General features: G+C 39.6%; 1 protein-coding gene across 1 annotated transcript in view; it reads right to left on the bottom strand.

The window, feature by feature from the left end:
- Positions 1-27,659, bottom strand: part of eif3hb (eukaryotic translation initiation factor 3, subunit H, b) — a 253,691-nt gene that overhangs the window by 17,849 nt on the left and 208,183 nt on the right. The window contains exon 6 of the mRNA XM_028817546.2: positions 3,448-3,568. Coding sequence (XP_028673379.1) covers positions 3,448-3,568 — 121 coding nt within the window. The remainder of the gene's footprint in view (positions 1-3,447; positions 3,569-27,659) is intronic.

The following is a 27,659-nucleotide window of genomic DNA, read 5'->3' as shown; positions in this document are numbered from 1 at the left end:
GAAAAACGTCTGCAGGGAGGAATGTAAAAAACGTGGTATGATGTTTTGTTGTATTAGATCACTTTTATTTCTTGCTACTATTCAAATGAAGATTTAATTACAGGTAAATTAATGGAAGAAATTATTAAGGAGAAGGTCAAGTGGCACATGCCTAGAACAGGAGTGTTAGCAATTACTCAACATGAGCTCAGACGAAGAAAGTCGTGTTCACTGATATGCTGGAATTCCATGAGGAAGCATCAAAAGGGTTAGGGTCAGAGATGTGCACATGATGTAATCTGTCTTGATTTACAGAAGGCTTTTGATAAGGTACCACTTGAAATGTTAGTGATCAAACCGAAAGAAGTAGGAGTACAGGCGCAGTGTGTAGGTGGGTACAAAATTGGGTCAAACACAGTATGCAAAGGGTTATGGCGAGGGGAACTTTGAAATTGCAGAAATTTGAGTGAGTGTTTAATGCACTTGTTCTGTTAGGAATGGGCTATTGGAATAAAAGGAAAAAATGATTGGGAGGCAAGAACCGTTAACCAAGAAAACGAAGGCAGGATTGAAACCAGAAAAGCAGACAATCCGATGTTGAAGACAAAATGTAATTAAAAGTCGCAGACAAAACACACGGCCTACAGCTCGAAACCAGGAAAGATTTTACATGAGGGATTTTATGAGGAAGCAACACAAGGATATGATTAGAGAGGTGCATATGATGTTATTTATCTTGATTTTCAGAAGGCTTTTGATAAGGTACCACTCGAAAAGGTGGTGATCAAATCAAAGGTAGTAGGAGCACACAGCGCAGTGTGTAGGTGGGGACAAAACTGGCTCAAACACAGTAAGCAAAGGGTTATGGCGAGGGGAAATTGTTCAGAGGTGGGGGATGTTAAAAGTGGTGTCCCTACGATCAGCGCTGGGGCCACCGCTCCTTATAGACGCGGGTGACAGCCTAACCAGTACCTCTGTCTACATTATGATGTTTTTCTTTCTTTTCTTTACTAATAGCATATAGTTTCTTCTCGACTGTTTGTCTACTACGTGTGCAGTGCTTTTGTTCAAGTTTACTATGGATATAGATCTTTTTACAATGCAAGTGAGCAGCAAGAACGTTGTTAACAGGAAGGCTGGAACTTAACTTCCCGTCAAGATCAATAAAGTTTCTATCTATCTCATCCTGCCAACTACTCTATCTATCTATCTATGGAAAGGTGAACACTCAAACCTTTAGCAACTGATCTCTTTGCTCTGATCTATGCCTCACCACAATTTGATTGCAGAGCTCTACAGAGATTTACCAAGGTCTTCATGGCAGACATTTTATTTTTATCACAAAACAACTATTATTTATTTTAATTAATCACACATACTTAAAGATGGAAACATGATAACTAATGCAGGAGGTTTTAATTAATAAAGTAACAGTAGGAAAGTTGTGAAATGACCTGCCTTCTAATATAAGTGATGTCCTTCCACCCTAAGGCTGAAGAATCAGGACTTTAGTGTGGCATACCCTGGCTAGAGCTGCTGATAACTTGGACAGAAAAAATTTGGTACAGTAGGCAGGAATAGACAGACAGATAGATAGATAGATGTATCTATCTAATACAAACAATACAGATAAGGACATAATCAATGAGGAAATAATAAGAATGCAGATGGAGTTGACTGGCAGATACTCAAGAATCCATTGAATCTTTACAGAAGGACTTGGAGAGCATACAGGCTTGGACAGATTCATGTCAGATAAAATGTAATGTAAGCAAATGTAAAATATTATATGTAGGAAGTAAAAATATTGATTTAAATACACAATGGGAGGACTGAGACTTGCAAATGCACCTTATGAGAAGGACTTAGGAGTTATAATGGACTCCTCACTATCGATAGATAGATAGATAGATAGATAGATAGATAGATAGATAGATAGATAGATAGATAGATAGATAGATAGATAGATAGATAGATAGATAGATAGATAGATAGATAGATAGATAGATAGATAGATAGATAGATAGATTTTATTAATCCCAAGGGGAAATTCACAAATATAGACTAATTCACAAGTATACAGAAGCAATCATTTCTGCCAATAGGGTGTTAGGTTCTCCATGACAAGTTTGAAATACAAGTCAAAGGGGGTCATGTGTAAGTTATTTGATGCACTAGTGAGACCTCACCTGGAGTACTCTGTGCAGTTTTGGTCTCCAATCTACAAAACAGACATAGAAGCACTAGAAAAAGTCCAGAGAAGAGCAACTAGGCTGATTCTGAGGCTACGAGTTCGGAGCTATTAGGAGAGACTCGAGGAGAACCTTTTCAGTTTAATCAAATGGAGGTTAAGAAGTGTTTAAAACAATTATAAAAGGAGTTAGCACAGCAGATCCAAGCTGATAAAATAAATTCTGCAACAAGAATACAGGGACACATTGGGAACTTGATAAGGGCAGATTATGCACAAATGTTACAAAGCTTTTCTTCACACATAGAGCCACAGACACCTGCAATAAATTTACCAAGTAGTATGGTAGAGAGTGGGCCTTAAGGGACCTTCAGATCATGAACTGATGTTACTTTGGACAATCTAGATGAATAGGATGGACAGGCTCATTGGAGTGAATGGCCTGATCTCATGACAGTTTCTTTTAACGTTTCTAGAAGATCTTGACACATCCATATATAACTGTCAGGCACTGCTCTTAGCTGTGTGTTACTTCTGCCTTGTTTTTTTTATCATTTTATTCTAAAGTATTTGTTTTGTTTACTCCTTTTTCTTATCTGTTGTTGATTTTATTGTTGCAAAGGACTTTGGTCAACTCTTAGTTGTTTTACAAATGCCATATAAATAAAATTGACTTGACTTGACATACAGTATGGTAACAAAAGAAGAAAAAAATAAAAACACTTCATGGGGTGTACTTACTTTTTCACAGGACTGTAAGGGCATACAGTATATTCATTTATCTTAACATGAAATAGATTATAGTTTATAAAACTATCATTTAATAAAGGAGTTCAAAGACATACAAATGTACAAATAGAAAACGGCATTCTTGCTGGTTTTGAAAAGACCTGGTCCAGGATCTTCAAAATGTTCGCCAGTCACTGGTATGACCAAGCGGAGTCAAGAGCCGAAGTCTCCAAAGCCAGAAAGGGAAGATGAAAGGCAAACCAAAATTGAATCGACTCGCCGAGCTCCTAACACAGGAGGCTGTTACTCCACAAAGTGAATCCCACTTAATCCGTGGCTCTTTGTATGTCAGTTATTATGACAGCCTCTTATTTGAGGAAAAAGAAAATATCAGTTTCTTAAATGACAAATGCCTCCATGCTTACTAAGATCTAAAATGCAAGTGAGGCTTTTTAAAGTAAAGAGCTGCTCAGTTCACAGTATAAATACCGTTTATTAGCATATCAACACAAAAAATCTATTATTTGAGGTCGGTGACTAACAGTTACCTGATGCTTCTGCTGCTGCTGTTTGCTTAGATTCCTACTGTAAGTGTTGTATTTAACGATATCTTGCGTCATATCATCCACTCGATCCATTAGCAGCTGCAAGCTTTTTTCCAGATGATTACTGAAAAGGAACAAACAGAAAGCAAGAATGAAACACAGTGGACACCGATACACAGCTAAGAATGTAATCAACGTATCTAACAGGTTTTAATCTGTGTTTTTTCAGTGCTTCATGTAGTGCTGAATTGTAATATTAGGCAGATGCGCTCTCAAACTGATTTATCTATTTCTTAATCAGAGAACAATTCCTGATTTAATTAATTAGTGAGCTTCTTACTTTTTTTTATTCTTTACTCTAAGAAATTGCAGGAATTTGAGTGAGTGTTTTATGTACTTGTTTTGCTAGCAATGGGCTACTGGCATACAAGGAAAAAAATGATAAGGAGGCTAGAACCGTTAACCAAGAAAACCAAGACAGGGTTGAAAGCAGAAAGCCAGAGAAGCAGACACTGAAGAGAAAATGTAATCAAAAGTTGTAGTTAAAACACACGGCCTACAGCCCTAAACCAGGAAAGCTGTTACAGGAGGGCCTTCTTTAAGAGATGATCCGTAATCTTGGACTGACCTTTAATTCTGTTGCAGCTAGAATTGATGCCATACACGATTTCTAGCCATGGGGTATATTCGAGTGCACAGTTGATGATCTTGTCAGACCATGACAGTTTCAACAACTGAAAATTACTACCCAGGTGAGAACAGAGTTTCCAGCGAGGTCTATTTGTGAGATCCAAATCACCTGTGTTCCTTATTCATCATCATTATACTTCCATATGAGCATTCACTGGTTGTCAACTCCCATGAACACAGAGCCACCCCAGGACTAAAGAGAATAATCAAACCAGTTTGATTTTATCAGAGTGAGTTGCAGACTTCTTGGACCGAGTCACTGGACATGTCACATTAGGCCACTGTCTTCACGGGACAACGCCACTGACTTCCTAGGATTCGGTTTACAATGACTGAAAATCGTGTAATGTGACATAGCCTTGAGATGTCACACGCTGAACATGCATAACTGGGTTGTTACCTAGCAACATAACAACAAAACACACAAAAAAGGCGGCATGCAGGCAAACAAAGAAAATACTGCAAAAGTTAAATTTAACATCGTTCAATACACATCAAAGGAAAAAACATTTACATTTTTCATTAATTAAAACCCAAACCAGAACAGATGACATTGAGAAAAACACAAAAAAATGTCAATAAAAAACCGTTACATAACAGTAGTAATATAATTTACTCAAGGATATGGTTTTACCCATTTCTTTAAAATTTTTAAAATCAAGCTATTTTTCCTGATGTAACACAAACATTTCAAAAGATATTGTATTTTTTCACATTGGATTTGACAAATTACAATGCTTGTCTGAAACCTACATTTTTTTACTTGAAAAATACAAGACAATTAGGATATGCAAGATATAGAGAAAGAAATTCTTTTATTAATTTCTGGTAAAAATGACAACTACAATACATTATCACAGGCTGAATGGATGGAACTTTATTTGTTCCCATGGGAAATTTGGCTTTTTACAGAAGATCGATAGACAGACAGACAGACAGACATTTTAGGGTAGTTAGCAGGATTAAATAGAGATAGATAGATAGATAGATAGATAGATAGATAGATAGATAGATAGATAGATAGATAGATAGATAGATAGATAGATAGATAGATAGATAGATAGATAGATAGATAGATAGATAGATAGATAGATAGATAGATAGATAGATAGATAATCTTAGTGTAGTCGGCAGGATTAGAGATAGACAGACAGATATTTTAGTATAGTCAGCAGGATTAGATAGCTAGCTAGCTAGATATTTTAGTGTAGTCGGCAGGATTAGACAGAGAGACAGACAGATATATATTTTAGTATAGTCAGCAGGATATTTTAGCGTAGTTGGCAGGATTAGCTAGCTAGATGGATAGCTAGATAGATCTGACATGATTAGTCTTGGTATCATTTGAGAACATCAAAAAACCTGCCAGTTTAACAGGGTAGTATATGTTGTCACAGTATGGAAAATGCTAATAAAAACAAGATGATGTGATTTATAAATTCTGTTCATCCTGCAGTATATTGAGAACATTACAAGATCACATTATTTGATGTTTTATCTTGTGAATTGAATTTTGTTTGTTTTTTTTTGAATATATACATGCATGTCAAATCTGATGACTACAACCCGCGCCAATTAAAGTTGGGCCAGTCGAATGTTTCCCATTGTGTCACATCGCCATTTCTTGTAATAACACTTAAGGATTTGGGCACTGAAGACACAAGTTGGTCAAGTTTATCAAGCAGAATATTTCCCCATTCATCCATCATGCAGGTCATCAGCTATGCAACTGTACGGGGCCTTTATTGCCAAATTTTGTACTTCTTAAAGTGCTGCACATTCTCAGTCAGAAACAGGTAGGAACTGCCTGTCAATATCATTATTCAGGGTGTCCCTAAAGTCTGGACACATAGGAAATAGCACTATGTTGTTTTTTTTTTTGCCCCACAGATTAAATATGAGTTTGTTGAAAAAAAGAAAGAATTGAATTGGTACTTCTCAGTGGACATAAAGGATGGTCATATTGAAAGATATCAGCTGATTTTAATGCACGTCATCCCAGAAGGACCCCAGCTGGCTTTTCCATTGCAGTGAAGGTGGTTAGAAAGTTTAAAGAAACAGACAGTGCTCAACTTGACGGAAATGTGGAGTCAATGCATCGGGTTCATGTGAATCTCGTAAAGCTCATCGAACTTTGCATCACAAATGGTGGAAATCACATTGAAGATGTTATTAATTAATATCTCAATTAAATCAAATCTTGTTCATATTTGTTCATTGAAAATATGAATTTTGCCTGAGTGTCCAGACTTTAGGGACACCCTGTATATAAATAAATAAATAAATATTGCACACATACATCAACACATACACACACAAGATACTGTATGACCAACATTCAGAACAGAAACCGGCATCTTAACCTGTAAGTGACGGAGGCCGTAGGCTGCGTGTAAGTTTCCAATGGGCTGATAGGAGTGACGAGTCTCGAGTAAATCGATTAATTGCATGTTTGCCTTTGACAACCAACAGAACACACATCTTTTTATAATCTGCACTTTAAAAGATTAAAATAGCTGTGCTGTAACCAGAAAGTGCACCCAGATACTCGAAGTTTGCCGCATCCACAATAAGTAATAAAAGAATATGCTATCCTTTGTAATCTCTAATTCAATTTAAACAGCTTGTATTTGAAACACAATTGAATAAGACAGAATGGGGAGTGTATTCTTTTTATTTCAAACCCATATTCTACTATTGAGGCACTTACTTTATTAAAAAAATTTCCTCACTGACTCTAATTTTATAAAAGCTTAAGTCTGTAAGAAAACTCAGTCTTGTTCACTGCATTGCTGTAATGGACTTTGCTCAGTCAGCTGTTTCTTCCTTTTCTTTCACTATCATTATTTTTTGTTTTTTTAGAAAATTATACTATTCTTATATTTTGCCAATGTTTGACCAAACCGTAATAAGAATGCAAGCTACAATATCCAAATGATCAATCTTTTTATACTTCTCATTTTTAGACATTTTTTTTCTTTTTTAACTTGCTCTAAATCTCCCAGCAGTCAAGTGTGAATGCCAGCAATCTCTTTGTGTGGGGAGGACCAGCTCGCTCCACTCTTGTGTTTCACATACTGATGTGCTGCCTGACTTTTGGCAGTAATATGCAATTATATTTATAGCAGACAGAATAAGGCATAAAGCAATAATCGGACTCTCTTTGGGAAACCAAAGCTCAAAGTGGCATCAGAGTGCTGTTTGGAATTTCTTATTGTGTTGTATTGATCCCCTTCTTTTTGACACCCACTGCACGCCCAGCCTACCTGGACGGGGGTCTCTCTTTGAACTGCCTTTCCGGAGGTTTCTTCTATTTTTTCCCTACAAGGGTTTTTTTGGGGAGATTTTTTTCTTGTCTTCTTAGAGAGTCAAGCCTGGGGGGCTGCCAAGAGGCAGGGCCTGTTAAAGCCCACTGCAGCACTCCTTGTGTGATTTTGGGCTATACAAAAATAAATTGTATTGTGTCATGGAAATGTTTTTTTTTTTTCCCCCTTTGTGATAAACGAACGGGGGACCCTGCCTCACCGGGAGGCCTGGAGAAGCAGGGGCCCGGGAAAGGGGCAATTCCTTTCCCTGGGACGATAGAGGGCAGTTCTTGTGTGATTTTGGGCTATATAAAAATAAATTGTATTGTATTGTACTTACCATACCATGTTTCACATTGATTAGCACAAGCCGCAGTCTAATGGAGGCAGGTCTCTAGCAGTACCTTGCAAATGTGACAATAATGAGCCTACAAGGGTCAGTCTGACTGAAGAGGTCAGCTTGGGCACAAGCGGGATATAGCATTTGTTTTATATGGGCCTGGCACTACCAGTTGTTAACGTACCAATTTCCAGAACACATAAGATCTCATTTTTAGAATAATCAAACCAGTCATAAAAAATGTCACCTACCTCTGAGCTCTGTGGACAAGTAAAACACTAGAGTGCCGACTACTAAATTCCACACCCTCATTATATGTTTATAGGGTCTTTATGGTCAGGTGCACAGAGTGCAGTGAAATACTTACTTGCATATGCTAATCAGCATGAAATATCCCGCCATGATCAATGGGTAGACAACAACCTTAACTCAAACCTTCTGTCTTCCTTATCTGAATGGTAGGAGTGGACAGAAAAAGGAGGGAATTCCTTGGGATTGGCCAGACCACCTGGTAACACGAGCACAGGCACCAAAAAACAACTCCCTCCTCGCCCGGAGCTCCATCAATAAGTCAACCATCAGTTTTTACTGAATAACAAACAACGTCTACTTTATTTAAATGCCAAATCATGTTAAGCAGTTTCAATTTAGTGTTCTACATTCAAAACACTACTTACAATTGTGATTAATTATTTACCACACCTTATTTACAGCACATTGCGAGACCCAAAGGCCCAGAAATGGCAATAATGGTGTTGACTTATTGATCTCTCTGTTGAACAGACCACTAAACATGCGTCTGTCTGTCCGCTTTCATGAGAGAACTACTTAATGGATTGAGATCGGGTTTTTTTCTATAATTTGCTTGAACATTCCAGTTGATTTTGCGACTTCTCTCATCGCACTAAGTATAGAGTTCACTTACAATGCTGATTTATTTGTGCGAATCCAAGAGAAATGCTGCAGGCTGAGGGGAAGGAGGGTGGGACCTCAGGAGTGGGGTGCCGGGTAGGGCCCTCCTCACTCACTCACACGCCAGCCTCTGTTCAAGTCGCTCTACCTCTCGCCACGTGTTGGAGCGCACCTTGCTCCGCTGAGCTAGTGATACCTGTTTGGTCAGCAGACATTATCATCTAAAGATTGTTAAGGAGTAACGTTTGACGTTTTTGAGAGAGAGATCAGAGCTACGTGTGTTTTAGAGGGTAGCTGCTGATCGGAAGAGATATCACGGCCATGTGCCTTTCTCCCCACATGAGGGATTGCTCTCCCATCAGAGCTGAACACCATCAGATACAGGGCCAACGTTTGACATTGGAGCGTACCGACCTTCTGCTTGGCCAGAATTACATTTTTTTATTTTTATTTTTGTACTGATTTTTAAAGTTTGTCCTGTTTGACTACTACGTGGGCGGAGCCGCAGGGGACAGCTAGTGTATATATATATATATATATATATATATATATATATATATATATATATATATATATACACACAGTATATATACAGTATATCTATGTATATATATATTATATATATATATATATATATATATATATATATATATATATATAATCTATACTAATAAAAGGCAAAGCCCTCACTAACTCACTCATCACTAATTCTCCAACTTCCCGTGTAGGTAGAATGCTGAAATTTGGCAGGCTCATTCCTTACAGCTTACTTATAAAAGTTAAGCAGGTTTCATTTCAAAATTCAATGCATAACGGTCATAACGGTCGACAACGTCCGCCATGTTAAACCTTCTTATTTATGGCCCCATCTTCACGAAATTTGGTAGGCGGCTTCCCTGCGCTAACCGAAACTGATGTACATACTTATTTCGGTGGTATGACGCCACTGTCGGACGCCATATTGAACTTTCCAATGGTCTTTGTTACTTATGGGCCCATCTTCAAGAAATTTGTTACGCAGGTTTCCAACGCTAACTGAATCCTACTTACATATATATATATATATATATATATATATGTCCATAGCCTGCAGCTCGGTCGCCATGTGAGGCGGTGTTGGGTCCCCCATCCCCACGCCTCCCACGTAGTTGGCTGCCTGCCTATATAAGGCCGTCCGTCGCTCCAGTCTCTTCATTCCTTTCCTTGCTTCGCCACGGTATTCACGTCTCCCTGCGGATAACTGCAGCCTTTTTATTTAATCCACGGCTTATCCGCTGTTTTACTGTTCGTTTATTACAGTTATAGTTATTGTGTAGGTATTTTAGACTTAGTTTACATTGTTCAGGTACCCATTTCCTTTATCATTCCAACCGTACCCCCATTAACATGTCTATCGAGATGATCACCATCGATCAAAGAACAGTCACTTACCGAGTGGTTTCCATGCCCGGATATGGCAACTGCCTTTTCCATTCTCTGTGTTACATATTGCACGGCCATATCAGGCTCACTCTTAATATCTGGAGGAACATTGTGTTTTATGTATTGAATGACTGAGACAGGTTCAAGGTGTGGACTGATGATGGTACAGGAGATAATTATACGACACAGGAGCACTAGACGAGTGAAATGCTTAAGCCCTTCACCTATGGTTCTGCATGTGAGTTGATGGCTGCCGCTGAATTGTTTGGTTGTCGTTTTCAAGTGTACCGAAATGGCCAAATATTTTACACCTTTGGACAACCGCCAATGCCTCTTAAACATCTTAGATTTACAGGTGACGATTTGAGTAGTGGACACTTTGATGTTTATTAATGTTTAAACTCTCAAAAGCTGGATGTGAAGTTATCGATGAAACCCATTTCAATTCAAACGCCTCCAATTTCCAGTAAGGCTCTGCTTCACAATGACAATTAATAAGTCTCAGGGACAGACCCTACAAAAGGTTGGCATTGATTTGAGGCAAGATTGCTTTTCACATGGCCAACTATACGTTGCATGCTCAAGAGTAAGCTCAACGCACAGTTTGGTCATATTACAACTGGAGGGCTGAACTGACAACGTAGTATACAAAGAGATCCTTAACAAATAATTATTGGTATATGTTCCCTCAGTTTAAAAAGGTTTACTTTTCTTCTTAATAAAAATTTTAAAGCAGTACTTTGCTGCTGCAAAGCACAGGTATTTTGCTAGTGTATATATATATATATATATATATATATATATATATACACACACACACACACACACACAGTGGAACCTCGGGTCATGACCATAATTCATTCCAAAACTCTGGTCGTAACCCGATTTGGTCGTGACCCGAAGTAATTTCCCCCATAGGATTGTATATAAACACAATTAATCCGTTCCAGACTGTGTGACATGTATGTAAATACATTTTCTTTAAAGATTTTTAAGCACAAAAATAGTCAATTATACCACAGAATGCACAGTGTAATAGTAAACTAATGTAAAAACATTGAATAACACTGAGACAAACACCCAGGCTCCCTACTCAGCAGCATGTGCAGTCTCTCTCTCTCTCTTTCTCTCCTACACTTACTTTATTTATTTAGTTATTTATTAAACCTGGCCTTTCTGATGGGAGCTGTGGACCCACTATACCACAGGAGGAAGCTGGGTTGAGAGGGAGTTACAGTTTTGAGGGAGAGTCCCTCTGCGTGATGCACCGAGAACAATGTACAGTACAGGGAGAGACCTGAACACGTGCAGAAATCATCTGTGCGCACAAACTGAAAGGGAAACTGGTTTGTTTGTATACCAAGTGTGTGGTCGTGAACAGATGCAAAAGTTTGGGGAAATTTTTGGTCGTAACCCGATTTGTACGTCTTCCGAGACTTTCTTGAACCGAGGTTCCACTGTATATATATATATATATATATTGCATAGTTTACTGTCAAATAATGCAAAGAGTTCGCAACACGTGTTTCGCCCTAATTCTGGGCTGATCAGTTGTACACACTCACTGCACCCCCTCTTGGGGATCAAACCTCGGGCGTCAGCGTCAGAGGTGAAGCCTCTTTACGTTGCGCCACAGAGTGTGGTTCGTTTATTTGACAGCATGTAGATTGGGGTAATTACATTCATGACATTCGCAGTCTGAATGACAGTAAACTATGCAACATTCTATGATCTGCTTCTCGCAACTGAAGAGGGCACCGTGGTGGAGGTTTGCCGACTTCCTGACCAACCACAAGCGTTTCCTGGTAGGTAACCACCCATACAATCAGATTGTGATTCAGATTACGAATGTCATGAATATTATATATATATATATCTGTATATATACACACACACAGTTTACACACAAAATGTATTTCTATAGCACATTTTCATATGGCAATGTAGCACAAAATGCTTTACAAGATGACAAAAACAAAGTTACAAGAAGAGAACACAATTAAAAATAATCAATAATATTAAAGAATAAATAACAGCACAGTAAGGTCAGATGGCCAGAAGGACAGAAAAAAAATACAAAAAAATCTCCAGTTATATAGATACACACATACAGACAAACACACTATTTGTGTGTATTTATTTGAAATGTATATAATACTATTAAGCCGTAATATGATTTTTAATGTATTATATGGGACATTTACTTCTTTGGGGAGTAAATCTTCTGTCAGATTAATGTTACTTCTTGCCCTATAAAATTTCAAGAAAATGTTTATTTTCCTTTTAAAAATCACAAAGGTAAAAATCCATTTTTCTTCGACCAGCCAGTTAAAATTAATAAAATGGAATAATGCCCAGAGACAGCTCTCGTATCATATGCTGTTAGACATTATCTCACAAGCAGCCAGGTCCACTTTTCATTTTTTTTTTTTGTCCTTTCCTTCCTCATGGATAGTTTCCCAGTCTATGAGCACAGGCGCGCGCACACACACAACAGACTGCAATAAATATATCAATGCTGGCAGCTTAAAAACTATCATTAAGGAACAAATTATCTATTCTGCAGACACAGCAATTTTGAGAATGGAATGAAAAAATGAAACTGTCTGCAAGGCCCTGGCATAAGAAAAAATTACTTTCTAAAGAACCTTGCACACGCAAATACAATCAACCTAAGGGCTGCCTTTGGCGTCTGAAGGGATGGCGTATCCACTGTGTAATGTACAGTCAGACACAGAAGAGGCTCATACATGTAAACAAGAAAAAAGAGGAGAATTAGCACCTTATTTCAGGTGGAATTAGTTGTGTGTAACGAATGTTTAAAATAATGAATGACACCCAACCCAATACAGTCCGTCTACACTTTAAGTGCGCCTTGCCCTTATATGCACAAGGCTATGCTGACACTTTCAGCTTTTCTTTATTCACTTCATTGCATAAAAACCTGAAATAACCCTAAAGCCCGTTGGCTACATCGCCATATACAGTACACTCACAGCACTAGCAATTAGAGTACACACTGATCCCTCCACGCCGGGCCTCATAAAAGTAAGTGAAAATATTTAAACTATGGATTGTAATATAACCTGAGGGGGATACAATGTGCCCTGCTAGTGAAATGAGCAGCCATGTCTTCTTGGAATGAAGTGTACACGCCTTAAGAGTACACATGATGGATGAGATTCAGCATAAGAAAAAACTTCAGCTGCTTATTAGTCAAAAATGATATTGCGCAAGTTTGGTGTTATAAGCTGAGAATGGCACTATCTAAGAATGAAATGGTCTGAACATGAAGGATGGATGGATGGCTGGACGGTTATCCTAAGGGGGCAATTCAGTTTCATACAGAAGCTCCTGACGTACTGTCAGCAGCCATCCCACCTGCACTTCAAAACAGGTCATCCACCTGAAGCTAAGCCTGTCTGGGCCCAGCCTGTACTTGGATGGGAGACCACCTAGGAAAAGCTGGGGTTGCTGCGCAATGAGGTGTCTGGTGAGGGCAGTAGGGGGCGCTTGCCCTGTGGGCTCTAACACCCCAGTGCAGTGACGGGGACACTGTGCTGTAAAAATGGAGCCGTCACTTCAGATGAAATGTAAAACTGAGGTCCTGACTCTCTGTGGTCATTAAAGATCCCTGGACATCTTTTGATAGAGTAGGGTGTATCCCGATATCCTGGCTAAGTTCCCCATCATTGTGCCCAATCATCACCTGTCTGTAATTGGCTGTCTCTATCGCTACTTCACCACCTAACAGCCAATGTGTGGTGAGTGCACTGGGACGAGAATGGCCGCCGTCGCATCATCCAGATGGGTGCTACACATTGATGGTGGTTGAAATGTCTCCCCTCTGTCTATGTAAAGCAATTTGAGGAGTGACAAAAACACTATATAAATGTAATTATTACTGTTAATTATTATAACCATTAAAAACCACAACCCCCTCAAATGCACACAGGAATTACAAAAAGAGGAAAACGTAAAGATGAGAGAGCAGTCGCAGTGAAGCAGTAGAACGGCATATTACCGCAAGTATAAAGGAGCCCCAGTCACATTTCTTGACAGACTTCTTCTGAATACTTTTTTGCCTAAAAGTCCTCAATTTTAAGTGCGTTACAGAGAGAGATGTGCAGCACAGTTCATAATGACCGTCAGCCAGTGGCGGGTGGAGGGGGGTGGTCCGCTCCAGACAGCACATTTATGGGGGCGGCATTATTGGCCAAAAGGCTCAGTACAATTCATGTGTAAGCAGCAGGGCTCAGAAAGATATCACTCATGAATGACAAAAGTAACATTCTCTGATTTTCATCCACAAATACTTCAAAAATCATCTTCAGACTGACCTTCTGTGACGGCATCAGACACCACAGTTGAAATTTAGGAGGCATTAACAAAAATAAAGAAACATTACACCGATAAGAATTTCTAGGAAATAAACAGCTAATTTACAATGTATAATTTTGTTTCGTGATCAATCCGAATGCATTCTTGCTCATCCCCACCTATCACTTGTACACTACACTAGTTCTGATTTTTGCAGCGTAATTATATTAAACTAATAATCAGAACACGGCTTATCAGCGCAGCTTCTATATCGGTGAATCCCAACATGGGGCGCACACCCCACTAGGGGGCAATTTGATTTTTTAGGGGGGCAATTTGAGAATTTAGGTACATTAAACAATTTATAAAATGAAAAAAACAGAAACCCACTGTTAAAAATGATAGAAAAAAAAAACAATTTTATTTTTACAGAGACCTTTATATAAACATAGAAGGGATGGTGAAGAACCCTTTAATTTATGATTTTACAACTGGCTTGAGTTTTTCTACTTAATTCTTTTTACCATTAAAATAATATGAATTGTACAAATGATTATAAAATTTTGCAATGTAACAAAAATATAAAATGATCCAAATATTACAGAAAAAGCTGGAATTAATGTTATTTTATATTTATGAATATCACGTCTATTATATATTTTCAAAACTGTATTTGCTGTATTTTCATATTACTTCAAATTATATATATATTTTTTGTAACAATTTCTTCGTGATTTCTTTGTCAGTACTTCAACTCTCCTTTCTCTCTTTCGTTTCCATGTTCTTGTTTAGACCAAACAAATGACATTATGGGCTTCCTCCACATGAGTAGGAGTTCACTTTTTGAATAGGTAATAATAAGAATAAGGTATATGTTACAGTGGGGGACATCATGATTTTAGAGAGGCCTAGGTGGGACATGGCCAAAAAAAGGTTGGGCACCACTGGTCTATACTATATTCTTCTCTAGTTGATGCTTACAAATAATTATATGTGAACAATTATTGCCGTTTCTCTATATATGAATAAATCTATGCAAAATATATCTTAATTTTTCTCTATACGTCATTTTAATGTTGTATTTAAATAGGTTAACATATTCAGGTATGTTGGAGGGCGGCAAATTGATGCACCACCCGGCCCTGAGAGGCACAGACTCGAGTTACGCCACTGCAGTTAGCTCCATCAAAACCTCCAGCGGGGCCAGAAGACGTCCCATGAATGAGGTTACCTTCTTAATCGGCTTGTTGATTCGGTGAGCCTCTCTCTGAGTGATGTTACCGGCCCAGCACCCCACACTGGCTATCAAAAAGTGATAGACCTCCAAGTATGTGAGTTGGAAAAAAAATAACTATTGGATACTGTGATTTGTAAGCCTAATTATCTTTAACCTACGTACATTTTTCTAGCTAGATTCCTTCAGGTAGTGACTAAAAGTAGAGCAAATGCACTGTTTGTAGACAATGAAAGAATGAGCCTTATTGGAGTCTGTGAGAGCCAAATTCATACATAATATATGCAAATATCTGAATTGGTGTAATCCATATATGGCACTGGTCAGTAGAACACACAAATCGCTCACTGAACATGCTAAAGAGGCAGCAGTGTGTCTACTTAATGCTTGTCACGATGACTCAAAGCCAGCAGTGTCATCGGCACAGAAGTGACATCACTGCTCTGCGAAGAACAATGCCTCCGCTCCACCAAAATATGGAACTGCAGTCGTCAAAGACCCCTCGGAAGAACCGAAAGACTACTGCTGTGTTCCAATGGCTTGTCTTCAGCAGTATTTGTATGTCTCAATGCATATCAGGCATGGAAGCTGCGTTTTAAAGCCTTTTCTTTTGTACCCATATTTCTCTTGTCCTTTGGTTACTAACGAGGGGTACACAATAGGTAGGTCCAGTGTATGAGATTTAAAGCCTTTTCTTTTGTACCCATATTTCTTTTGTCCTTTGCATTTCCATTATGGTTACTAACGAGGGGTACACAATAGGTAGGTCCAATGTACGAGTTACATTTCTAAAAGAACACATTCTCCAGGAGCATACGCCCCCTGCTGGACACAAACACGTACAGTATAGGATATCACTACCCACATTCAAGGAACGCAGTCTCCCTTGAGAGAGGGGGATAAAGAGAGACCACCCTGGCCCTCCTCCTTTAGTTCCTTTGTGTTATGAGAGCAGTCCAGCCTGTCACTGATATCCTCATGCACTCCTGTACAGTGACCGGCCACTGGGGATCTCTGGTGTGGCCAGAGTCGATATGCACTTCTGTTGGTTTTTGCAGATGTCGACTTTGTGACTGCTGGGGGAGGCTCCAGTCGGCCCTGGATGAGCGGGCATGGAAGATGGAAGACGGAGCTGCAGATGAGTCACATTAAACTGAATACACACGAGTTTACTTCCAATTCAAGCTCTACCAGGCATATTGAAAAGCACAACTTGACCTTCCAAATAAAAATCTGATGTTTGTAGCGCATGTCTATCACTAATTAAAAGTATGATTTTTAGAAGAATATTGCAGGCTGATATTTCATTATGTGGAATGAAAGGAAAAGAATCCTGCTGAAAAAACGTTTAAACTCCTATATGACAATGCATCTGGGACACAACTGTGTTACAAAAAAATGCAAAATCAGTATCTTCTTACAGCAAAATGTACCAACGAATTACAGTATGCTTACAATCACCGAACTTTAGTTTTTCACAGTGGGACCAACAGATTTAATACGGTCATCATTGTCCAATGAACTTCTTAATCACAATTCAGCACATCGCCATGTAGCACAATCCACATTTCATTTGTTTTTTTGCTTCATCATGTCACGTTCTGACACAAGCAAACATCTGTGAAGAGATACCCGAAATGTGTAAGTCAGTTGAAAAATAAATCGTTGTCTATTGACATTAGGCGCAGCCCTAACCCGTGAAATTCTTACTTGCATGTGCTAATCAACATGCAGCATGTCGCTACCACAAAGCACCAGGATTAATTCCTACTGCTACCACCACACATTACATGTGTCATGTTAAGGACGGCAATCATAAGACTACACAACAAGAGCGCAAACCTCTCCCATGGCTCCTCACTGCATAATTTGAACACGAATTCCCAAATCCCCCAAAACACACAGCTTGGGGTGACGGGCTACGTGTGATGGTAAGGTGCTGTGGCCCTGAATTGGATTAAGGAAGTTTTTTTTGGAGAACATTGACACATTCAGTCAAATCACTGCGGAGGTTTACTTCTTCAAACTTAACATTTTAGTTGATGGATTAAGTTGGTCTTTAAAGACTACCGTTACTCTTCATCAGTCTTCACGAAAAGCTGCTCCACTTTTAAATACAGTCAAAGACTTGAGGCGGCTGCTGCCTGGACTATCTGCCCCTGCACGTTACTAGAGAGAAATTTATACTCTGCAGCTTCTAGTCATTTGATCTTTTCATTTGATGTTCAATCCCACCGAGACCTGAACTGCAGCAGTCCAAGTGAGAGTTAATGAAGCTGTGGCGAAATGCTGCTGTGCCCAAGATGGAGACAAAGACAAACTTTCAATGTGTTTTACAGATGCCAGGAAGACATTTTGACAACAGATGACATGTGAAAGTCAAAGTGCAGACCACAGTCAGCCAGGACTCCAGCTGGGACCAAGGAAGGTGGCAAGCAGTGAAGATAAAGAAGAAAAAGATTAGCTTATTGAAGCGGAACGCGTTTCTGTTCTGCTGTTTAGTTTAGGAAACTTTGGTTTAACCTGCGTAGGCTGTGATGTCACTGAAACTCACTGAAACAAGGAGCGTGCTTGTCCACGGATGTGGGGAGTTTAGGAGTGGTCTTTGTGCAAAAACGCTTGGGAGTAAAAGTGGCCGACTTTTCTATCTTGTGTTACAACACCCTATCATTCTGTAAATTCAGTACACCTGACAAAAAACTGAAGAGGCTCAGGCAAGTGGGAAGGGGGCAAGACGCACATTGTTCTCTTGATGCTGAAACAAAACAATATTTTAAGCAAGTGACTGAAAATCGGTCTCAACAAAACATACAGAGGATAACCGCAGTGCTGTATGTATACAGAAAACCTAACAAGGCAAAAGAAACAACTCAAAGGACAACAGAACGTTCTCAGGGTCCTCCCTGCGTGGTGCCTGCATGTTCTCCCCCTGTCCCTGTGGGCTTCCTCCTACAGTCCAAAGACATGCAGGTGTGGTGGACTGGCGACGTTAAACTGGCCCTACTTTGTGTGTGTGTGTGTGTGTGTGTGTGGGTTCACCCTGTGATGGACTGGCAGGGTTTGTTCTTGTCTTGCGCCCTATGCTAGCTGGGATAGGCCCCAGCACCCGGTGACCCTGTTCAGGACAAAGCGGTTTAGAAAATGCCCGAGTGACACATAGGACAGACATGGGAAGGTATACATTTATGTATCAGCAGTAGTATACGGTTTGTGTTAATGAACTAATCTGACAGCCATATGACAGAGGTGCCGAGTTTGCTGCTTTTCTTTTGCGGGTTACACACAATTACCTTGAAAGCGTGATCAGGTATCACCTCCCGGCTTTGTGCTATCATTACAAAGGATCTCCAGCTTTAGGCAAAACCCAAATGATTTGCTCCTGATCAGAACAGGCTGCTTAAATGCAATTAGTGGCTTGTATTTTCCTAAACTGTCTTAGCAGTCTGCATGTAAGAATTAAGTGTTTGAATTAACTATTCATTTGTGTACATGCTAAGGACACTGTGGAAGGAATCGTAATCACACAATCAATAAGGTAAATGGAGGACTGCGCATAAAAAATAAAGCCACCACTCCCCAGACTACAGCGTCATTTTATTGTTTAACAAAACCTGCAGGACATTAATACTGTCTGGGGAAAAAATAAAAAATAAGGTGCGACTACTATCATAAAATGATGCAGCATTTGAAAGTAAGATTCACCTTTGAACAAACCGACTTTAAAGGTTTCTTTTCGGCACGGCCATTTGCAAATCAATTTCAGACTGTTGTGGGTGTAGAGAACTGCAACAGCACAACATAATTTAACAGGATGAACCTCAATCCTTAGAAATGGGAGCGAGTGGAGCAGTTCTTTCATTTCGCTGATACTTTGTGGTCAAGCTTATTAGATGTTTTAGTAGTAATGGTGTTTTCCTATGTAGAGAATCCAGGGGGTCCTCGGGTTACGACGTCTCGACATACAACGTTTCGTGTTTACAACACTCGCTTACATAAAAACGTAAAAAAAAAAAAAAAAATGAGACGTGAGTGTTTCGGCTTACGCCGTTAGTGTCGTACTTACAGACGACGTGGACAAACTAGTTTGGTTGCGTGCAGCAGAAGAGTACGCAGTAACGCGGCGTATGAGAGAGGGAGTTGGCAAACTTGTGTGGTTGCACGCGGCACCAGTGTTCCGTTTGTGTTGCTTTGTTGGGTGAATTTTGTGGCCCTTATCATGGCTCCTAAACGAAAGTCAGAGTCTTCAGATGGCAGCGCTTCGAAGAAGAGGAAAGCCATCACAATGGAAGTGAAATTAGACATCAGAAAGATATCAGAAGGAATAAAGGTAAGGAATTTTTTATGCACTAATTTTTTGTCATTTTTTTACTGTTACTACAGTACAGTATATTTATGTCCTTTACCTTTTTCTGTGGCTTAGTTGCGTTTTTACGTTCTAGATCACTGTCGGGCAACCGGTGCAGTGGCGCCGCGAAAACAATTGTAAAATATTTAAAATTGCTAGTGTTTTTGAACTTTTGGTTGATTAAAAAGATAATGTTTAAAAAAATATATTTTATGTTGGAAAAACAGATAACGGTTAATCAGATTGTTGAATAAACGAGTGTATTTATTTTGAATGCAAGTTCAAATTTTCGCTGTTCACCATTCATCATAATAACACCAGCGGTGTCAAAAACACATCTTGCGAGACTTAAAAAGTCTCGTCGTTAGAAGATCTCGCTCACTGTACGGATAGAAGAAGGCGGAGCAAATATAGAACGAGAAAATACGAACACTACTGTTTTTATTGGCGATTGTCCATAGATTGTGTCGTCACAACTTTATTTATGGGCAGTCCCTCAGGTGCGCCGCAAAAGAACATTTTTGGACTTAGTGCGCCGCAACTCGAAAAATGTTGCCTTTCACTGTTCTAGATTATGATTTTGCAAATGTGTTAGAATAGGTAAGTGACTTAGGACAGGGTGTGTTTAGACTTACACCAAAACTCGGGTTACATTACTGTTGTAGGAACGGAACTGTGTCGTAACCCGAGGACCCCCTGTACAGTGAAATTCTTAATACATGTTCAATCAACCCATCTTCTGTAATCCTTGTCTCTCTCTATTCTAAAAAAAAAAATCTTGAAAGGTTGGAAGGAGATGAGACGTGATTTTCTCAGAATGACACTTTCACATCCCGTGAGACGAGACTTTGTGCCAAGAGAGATTTAACCAACGCCCGGGGCCGGAAATAAAAGACAAAGAGTAGACGACAAAGTAGAATGTCGTGACGTATTCAAAAACGTTGGCACCATACACATGCAGAGCAGGCTTGAGATAATGCAAGTACGAAAATTCAAAAGTCTCAAAAAACTGATAGTAAAGATCGCATTACTGCTAACAAACAGAAATTATTACTCAGTGAAAATAATGGAACAGCGAAAAGAGATCGAATATATTGTTTGGATTTAAACTAACTAAATGAAGAGGCGTATCCATGAGAATTAAAAGATTTGTTTTTTGGTGAAAGTGAAATCCCACGAGAGAAATCATTTCTCATTTGTGTGAATGCTATTGTCAGACACATTTCTTGCAGAGAGAAAGAAACGATATTCACTCACAGGCAGTTATACATTGTGTTGTCACGATGGAATTACAAACACGGAGTCAAAATTCAATGCGATATTGATGAAAAGGTAAAAGCAAAAAGAGATTGAATCTATGGACAGAGGTGATACGACAGAAGTGCGCCGTGCGAGATGCAGACCATGCGGCACGGCAGCAGTAAGCCAGCAGCTGATCGAGCAAAGAGGAGGTTAAAAAAAAAAAACAAGACTGTATTTGATTCCCACTGTATCACCGTCTAAAAGGGGGTTTCGGAGGAGCGACCGCGTCTCCTTGGGGTGCGTTCAGCCCCCCCTCTTCACAACGTGAGCAGCAGAGACGTGAAGTGGCTGGCACATAGTGCAGGCCGCTGGGGGTGGGTTGGTAAGTGAAGCAAGCAGGGGGCAAAGCCCCCTAGTATTACTGTATAATTATTTTCCAAAACCTGCTAAATGAATGTGTCCCCTAATGGTAGATACTGTTGTAAGGTGTGCTGACATTTTTCAGGTTAGAAACACAAAAAATGGCGTCACATTCCGCGCCCTCTAGATGTGCTGTAAGTCAGATTTGCAGACAGCAGTCGCTGGACCGTGTCAAATGAAATGACTGAAAATGTCCACCCTTGTAACATTTACCAACGTCTTCCCAGCACAGCCATGCTCGTCCCCCTCCCCCCTTTTGCCTGCCAGAGCTGGCACGGTACAAAGGGTTAATGGATACAGCGAAGTCCACCCACAGTTCTGGCCCTTTTCTTCTTTTTTCCATTCTGCTTTAAGACATGAAACACAAGACATCAGAAAGACTAGCTTCACTTCTGTCTGTGAGGTTCAAAAACCCAGTGTCCTTTATTCCAGGTCACTGCATTCTATGACTTGCACTCCCAGGTGAGCATTCATTGGTTGTCAGCACTTGTGCACAGATCTCGCTCCTACAACTAAAGACAAAATCAAACGGGTCAGATTTGACTGAAGCGAGTCACTGGGCATGTCACATTAGGCGAGTGTCTTCACGGGAGTGTGCCACCTACTGCCTCTGACTCGCAACAATTCTGTGAATGAAGGCTACAACTGAAAAAAAAAACAAAAAAAAACGCTGGAAAGGTCACCATTTGTGACATAGGAGATTTGAGGTAATGTACTTCTACTCACTGATTATGGTGACTTTGAGTGAGAATGTCACTGTATGTGTAACAATAAGGACCCTTCAAACCAACACATTGCCACTCTTCAACACCATTAAAAGCTTCATTTTGGCAAATTTCAGTCACTGATGCTGAATCCTCAGTGTTAACATTCGCAGGGCATGATCTATTGGAATGTATTTTATAGTGCATGCAATAACAAAATGTATTACATTTGTCATTCCAAAAGATGGCATATCACAATCATTGCGATGCGCCACCTGCTGGAATGACAAATGCAATGCATACGTATGCCTCTGTTATACTGAAATCTGGTATGACCTTCATAAAAAGCAATATTAATATTTGCCATGTGCCATCTGTCAGAATGACAAATACAATGCATTTTATTACTACACATGTTTGCGATGCGCCACCTGCTGGAATGACAAATGCAATGCATACATATGCCTCTTTAATACTGAAATCAGGTATGACCTTCATAAAAAGCAATATTAATATTTAACATGTGCCATCTGTCAGAATGACAAATATAATGCATTTAATTACTACACGTTTGTGATGCGCCACCTGTTGAAATGAAAAATGCAATGCCTATGTATGTCTCTGTTATACTGAAATCTGGTATGAGACTCATAAAAAGGCAAAATTAATACTTGCCATGTGCCATCTGTCGGAATGAGAAATACAATGCATTTTATTACTACACATGTTTGCGATGCGCCACCTGCTGGAATGACAAATGCAATGCCTATGTATGTCTCTGTTATACTGAAATCTGTGTTGACCTTCATAAAAAACAATATTAATATTTGCCATGTGCCATCTGTCAGAATGACAAATACAATGCATTTTATTACTACACATGTTTGCGATGCGCCACCTGCTGGAATGACAAATGCAATGCATACATATGCCTCTGTTATACTGAAATCTGGTATGAGATTCATAAAAAGACAAAATTAATACTTGCCATGTGCCATCTGTCAGAATGAGAAATACAATGCATTTTATTACTGCATATGTTTGTGATGCGCCACCTGTTGGAATTGCAAGTGCAATGCACACATGTTTCTGTTATATTGAAATCTGGTATGTGATTCATAAAAAAGCAGTATTAATATTTGCCATGTACACACTGTTCCACTCCATCTGAACTAGTGTGATGCCGAGGTGCCACCCATTGCATGGCTCTACTCGGGTCCTAATCTGGGATCCTGAGGTGGTTTGTCATGAGGTGGGTGTGGCAATGCACTGTATCAGCGTGTGCTCATAACCCCCAATCTCTCTCATATATTGGGTTGTCAAATACAATGCATTTTATTACTATATATGTTTTTGATATGCCACCTGTTGGAATGGCAAATGCAATGCATATGCATGTCTCTGTTATATTAAAATCTGGTATGAGATTCATAAAAAAGCAGTATTAATATTTGCTATGTGCCATCTGTCAGAATGACAAATACAATACATTTTACTACTACGTATGTTTGTGATGCTCCATCTTTTGGAATGACATGGATATAGCAACCGGACAGCTTTTTCTGTGATTATGGTGGATTTTTGCGTCTGCTTTTTAACTTGTTGATTGGTTTTCTGTCTGTTCTTCTTGATCTGTGGTATTTGAACAAGGAAGACGACTCTTTTGGTTTGCCTTTGCTCCATCCCGGTTTGTTTTGGAGCCACTGCACACAATGTAAATATTCACTTAAAGATATTTTTGCTCACTTCAGTCTTTTAATGGTGTTCCTGCAGTGAACCGTGTTAATAGTTGCAAGACACTAACTTCCTTGGCACCACCAATGACATCTGGTCTGTGTGTCACTCTGTCACCAACTGGCTGTTGAGTTACGACTCCGGATGCCCAGAGTGTGTCCTTTGCACGGGGCATTGCAAGGGAGCTCTGAATGTGGGTCTCTGTTGTGCCCCTTTTCTGGGCGGGCTGGTTGGGGATTCCGTCTTGCTTCCTAGCTTATATCTGGAGGCCTCACACCACTTTGGGCATTTTGTGTAAGCAATCTAAACAAAAGATGTCGACGCTGAATATAAAGGGAGCGACTATTCCGAAACATGCTTACACATTAACCAGTCGGTTAGCGGGTTACTTGTTTAATGGCACTTGTTCATTTTTTAGGCAATGAGCACTAACTTTGGGTTAATAAAAATCCTCACCTACTGTATATTGGGGACCAAATGAACCAGCAGTACGACAAACGGCCACACAATGAATGATCATTTGACGATGCCAGATAGGACCAAATATAATTTCAATTTCAAGAGTGTTCCTCCTCATCCCACCATTACCCGTAATTGTTAAAGCACGAATAAAACACAAGGATGACGGCAATAAAATGGCTAATGATGCCCCCCCCCCCCCCCAAATTAACCGCACAATCATGAAGCAAAACACAAGCTTTCAAGTATGGAAGCTGTGAAAAAAGATGGGGAGAGACAGTCTTTCAATATTTTAAAAAAGGAAATTCACCGAACACTCAACTCACTATTTCTCTCTAAACCGTAAGAGTCTAAAAGTTTAGGCAGTTGCTTTTGTGCCCAGGCCTTGAAAACTTTTAATCTGTGCCAGGGATTCTTTTAAGGCTGTCTGCATATCTAATGTTCATAAAATGTTTCCAAAGAAGAATTCAATTTTGCCCTTAGATCAGGACAACTGATTTCAAATGAACCCTTCGGGGGCCCAGTTCAATCCGCCAGGGAGCTCAAACAGGGGCTTATTGTTAAACGCTGAAGTGATGTTGTGTTTGCTTCGGTTTCCAGGGAAACAGCGGGCCGGGGGAAGAGATAACTTAAACAGATGTGGACTGAGAAAAAGTAACTGATAAGTTGGCCGAGCAGCGCGTGGAGGAGCCTCCACATTCAGCTGTGCTCGACTCGACATATTTAGTACCACAGCGTCTTCCACGCCAGATCTTTACTACATTATTTTAAAACCCGGCCAGCCAAAGCAGCAGCAGCAGAAGCAGCCGCCCCGTTACACGTTTAGAACCAAAGCCTACGGAGATCTTATCGTGGCAATGGGGGGAAATAAAAAAAAAACAAAAAAGAAACCATAAAGGCACCCAAGAACAGAATGATACAGAAACACGCTAATCTTAGTAACACACAGCTGCCCGACGGATTCAAGAAGGTCTTCATTTCAGTTTTTCTGTTTCAAACTGATTGCTACAAGGGGGATGGATTTGGATTGGGGTGGGTGGTGGTGGTGGTGTTGGGGGGTATTGCTATTAAACCAAGCAAAGCCTGAGAACAAAGTCCTAAAAATGTATCCTTTCAAATGCTAAATATTCAAGGGGAAGAAAGTAAGCCACTTTGATCCACTAACATATCTGGCAGGTCTGAATTAGGAGAGACAAATTAAAAAGATAATATTCTCTTTATAGTCAATGGACACAGGCACTTAAGGAGCTGGGTGTGGGGGGGTGTTAGCAACATATGCACTCGGTACATCTTAATAATCTTAAAAAAAAAAAAAATTAATTAATACAAATCCTGGATTCTACCTCAATAGGTGGACATTTCAAAGCCGCATCGAGAAGTGGAAGACAAGAAGCCTTATAAGCGCTTCATAACCACGGAGCAGGGCGGTCACAAATCGGTAAGAAAAAGCAGGCGTGATGTTCTAATCATTCGCCCCAATTCTAATTGCAGGTATCTGCGGTCGTGATTATAAACTGCAGGGGTGCGTTTACTGGTTCCACTTGTGAAATTCACCTTCATCTTTATTTAGTTTAAACAATGCGCTACATCATTTGTTTATTTGGCCGTTGCTTTTATCCAAAGCAAATTGCAACATTTGAGACACAACTGGTGTTGCTTCTTTTTTTGAGCACAGAAGGGTGAAGTGACTTGCTCAGGGTCACACAGTAGTGTCAGGGGTGGGATTTGAACCCACAGCCTCAGCGGTTAAAGTCCAAAGCCTTAACCACTGTGCCACACTGCCTACAGTGCATATATGTAGATGTGGCATGACATTAATCATATGACATTTTCCTATAGATATGGTTTACACAAAAATCAAATCCTGATTACATTTGTTAAAAAAAAAAAAAGAAAAAAAAAATAGCATGGGGTGTACTAACTTTTTCATAGGACTATGTAACATACACGACTATGGTAAGTAGAATGCAGATGTGCTGTGATCTCTTTGGGGTCATCAGTGTCACATGTACAGAGGACAGGAAGATACAGAAACAGATGATCCCCTGTGGCGACCCCTAACAGGAACATCCAAAACAAGTACAAGAAGAACAACAAAAAGAAGAAGAAGATGAACAATTATTGTGATGCACCACCTGCTGGAATGACAAATGCAATGCATACGTATGTCTCTGTTATACTGAAATCTGGTAAGACCTTCATAAAAAAATAATATTAATATTTGCCATGTGCCATCTGTCGGAATGACAAATACAATGCATTTTATCACTACAAATGTTTGTGATGAACCACCTGTGGGAATGACAAATGTAATGCACACGTATGTCTCTGTTATATTGAAATCTGGTATGAGATTCATAAAAAAAGCAATATTAATATTTACCATGTGCCATCTGTTGGAATGACAAATACAATGCATTTTATTACTACACGTTTGTGATGCGCCACCTGTTCGAATGACAAATGCAATTCATACGTATGTCTCTGTTATATTTAAATCTGGTATGAGATTAATAAAAAATCAATATTAATATTTGCCATGTGCCATCTGTCGGAATGACAAATACAATGCATTTTATTACTACAAATGTTTGTGATGCGCAACAAATGATCCCCTGTGGTGACCCCTAATAGCCGAAAGAAGAAGAATAACAAGAAGAAGAAGAAGTGTAACATGTACAAAGTACGATGAAGTTATTTGTTGCCTGTGCTAATCAACAGTAATGCAGCACTGTGGCACTCTTGGGCAATGCCATATTACATGACTTTTGGTAATGGGGTACATGCCAGCCTTTCTGATTATCTTGTTACTAGACCATATTGATTCAAACAACTGAAAATCACAGGGTATGTGTAACGTACTGACTCTGTGACAACCTTCCAGCACAGTCATGCTTGTCCCTTTTTGTTTTCGACAGCCAATAGTGTGCTGCTTGTCGGAGCCAGCGCTGTACGAAATGGTTAAGTTGGTATGGTGCCTTCAGCCGCCCTTTTTATTCTTTTTCTTTTCCATTCTGTCCAGAAACATGTGTGTTTCTTATTCCTCATCGCTGCATTATATGCATTGTATTTCTGGATGAGCATTCAT

This window comes from Erpetoichthys calabaricus, chromosome 13 (genome assembly GCF_900747795.2).
Source record: "Erpetoichthys calabaricus chromosome 13, fErpCal1.3, whole genome shotgun sequence".
Classification (NCBI taxonomy): domain Eukaryota; kingdom Metazoa; phylum Chordata; class Cladistia; order Polypteriformes; family Polypteridae; genus Erpetoichthys; species Erpetoichthys calabaricus.
Note: the sequence above shows the minus strand (reverse complement) of the source record. Positions and strands in the feature narration are given on the sequence as shown.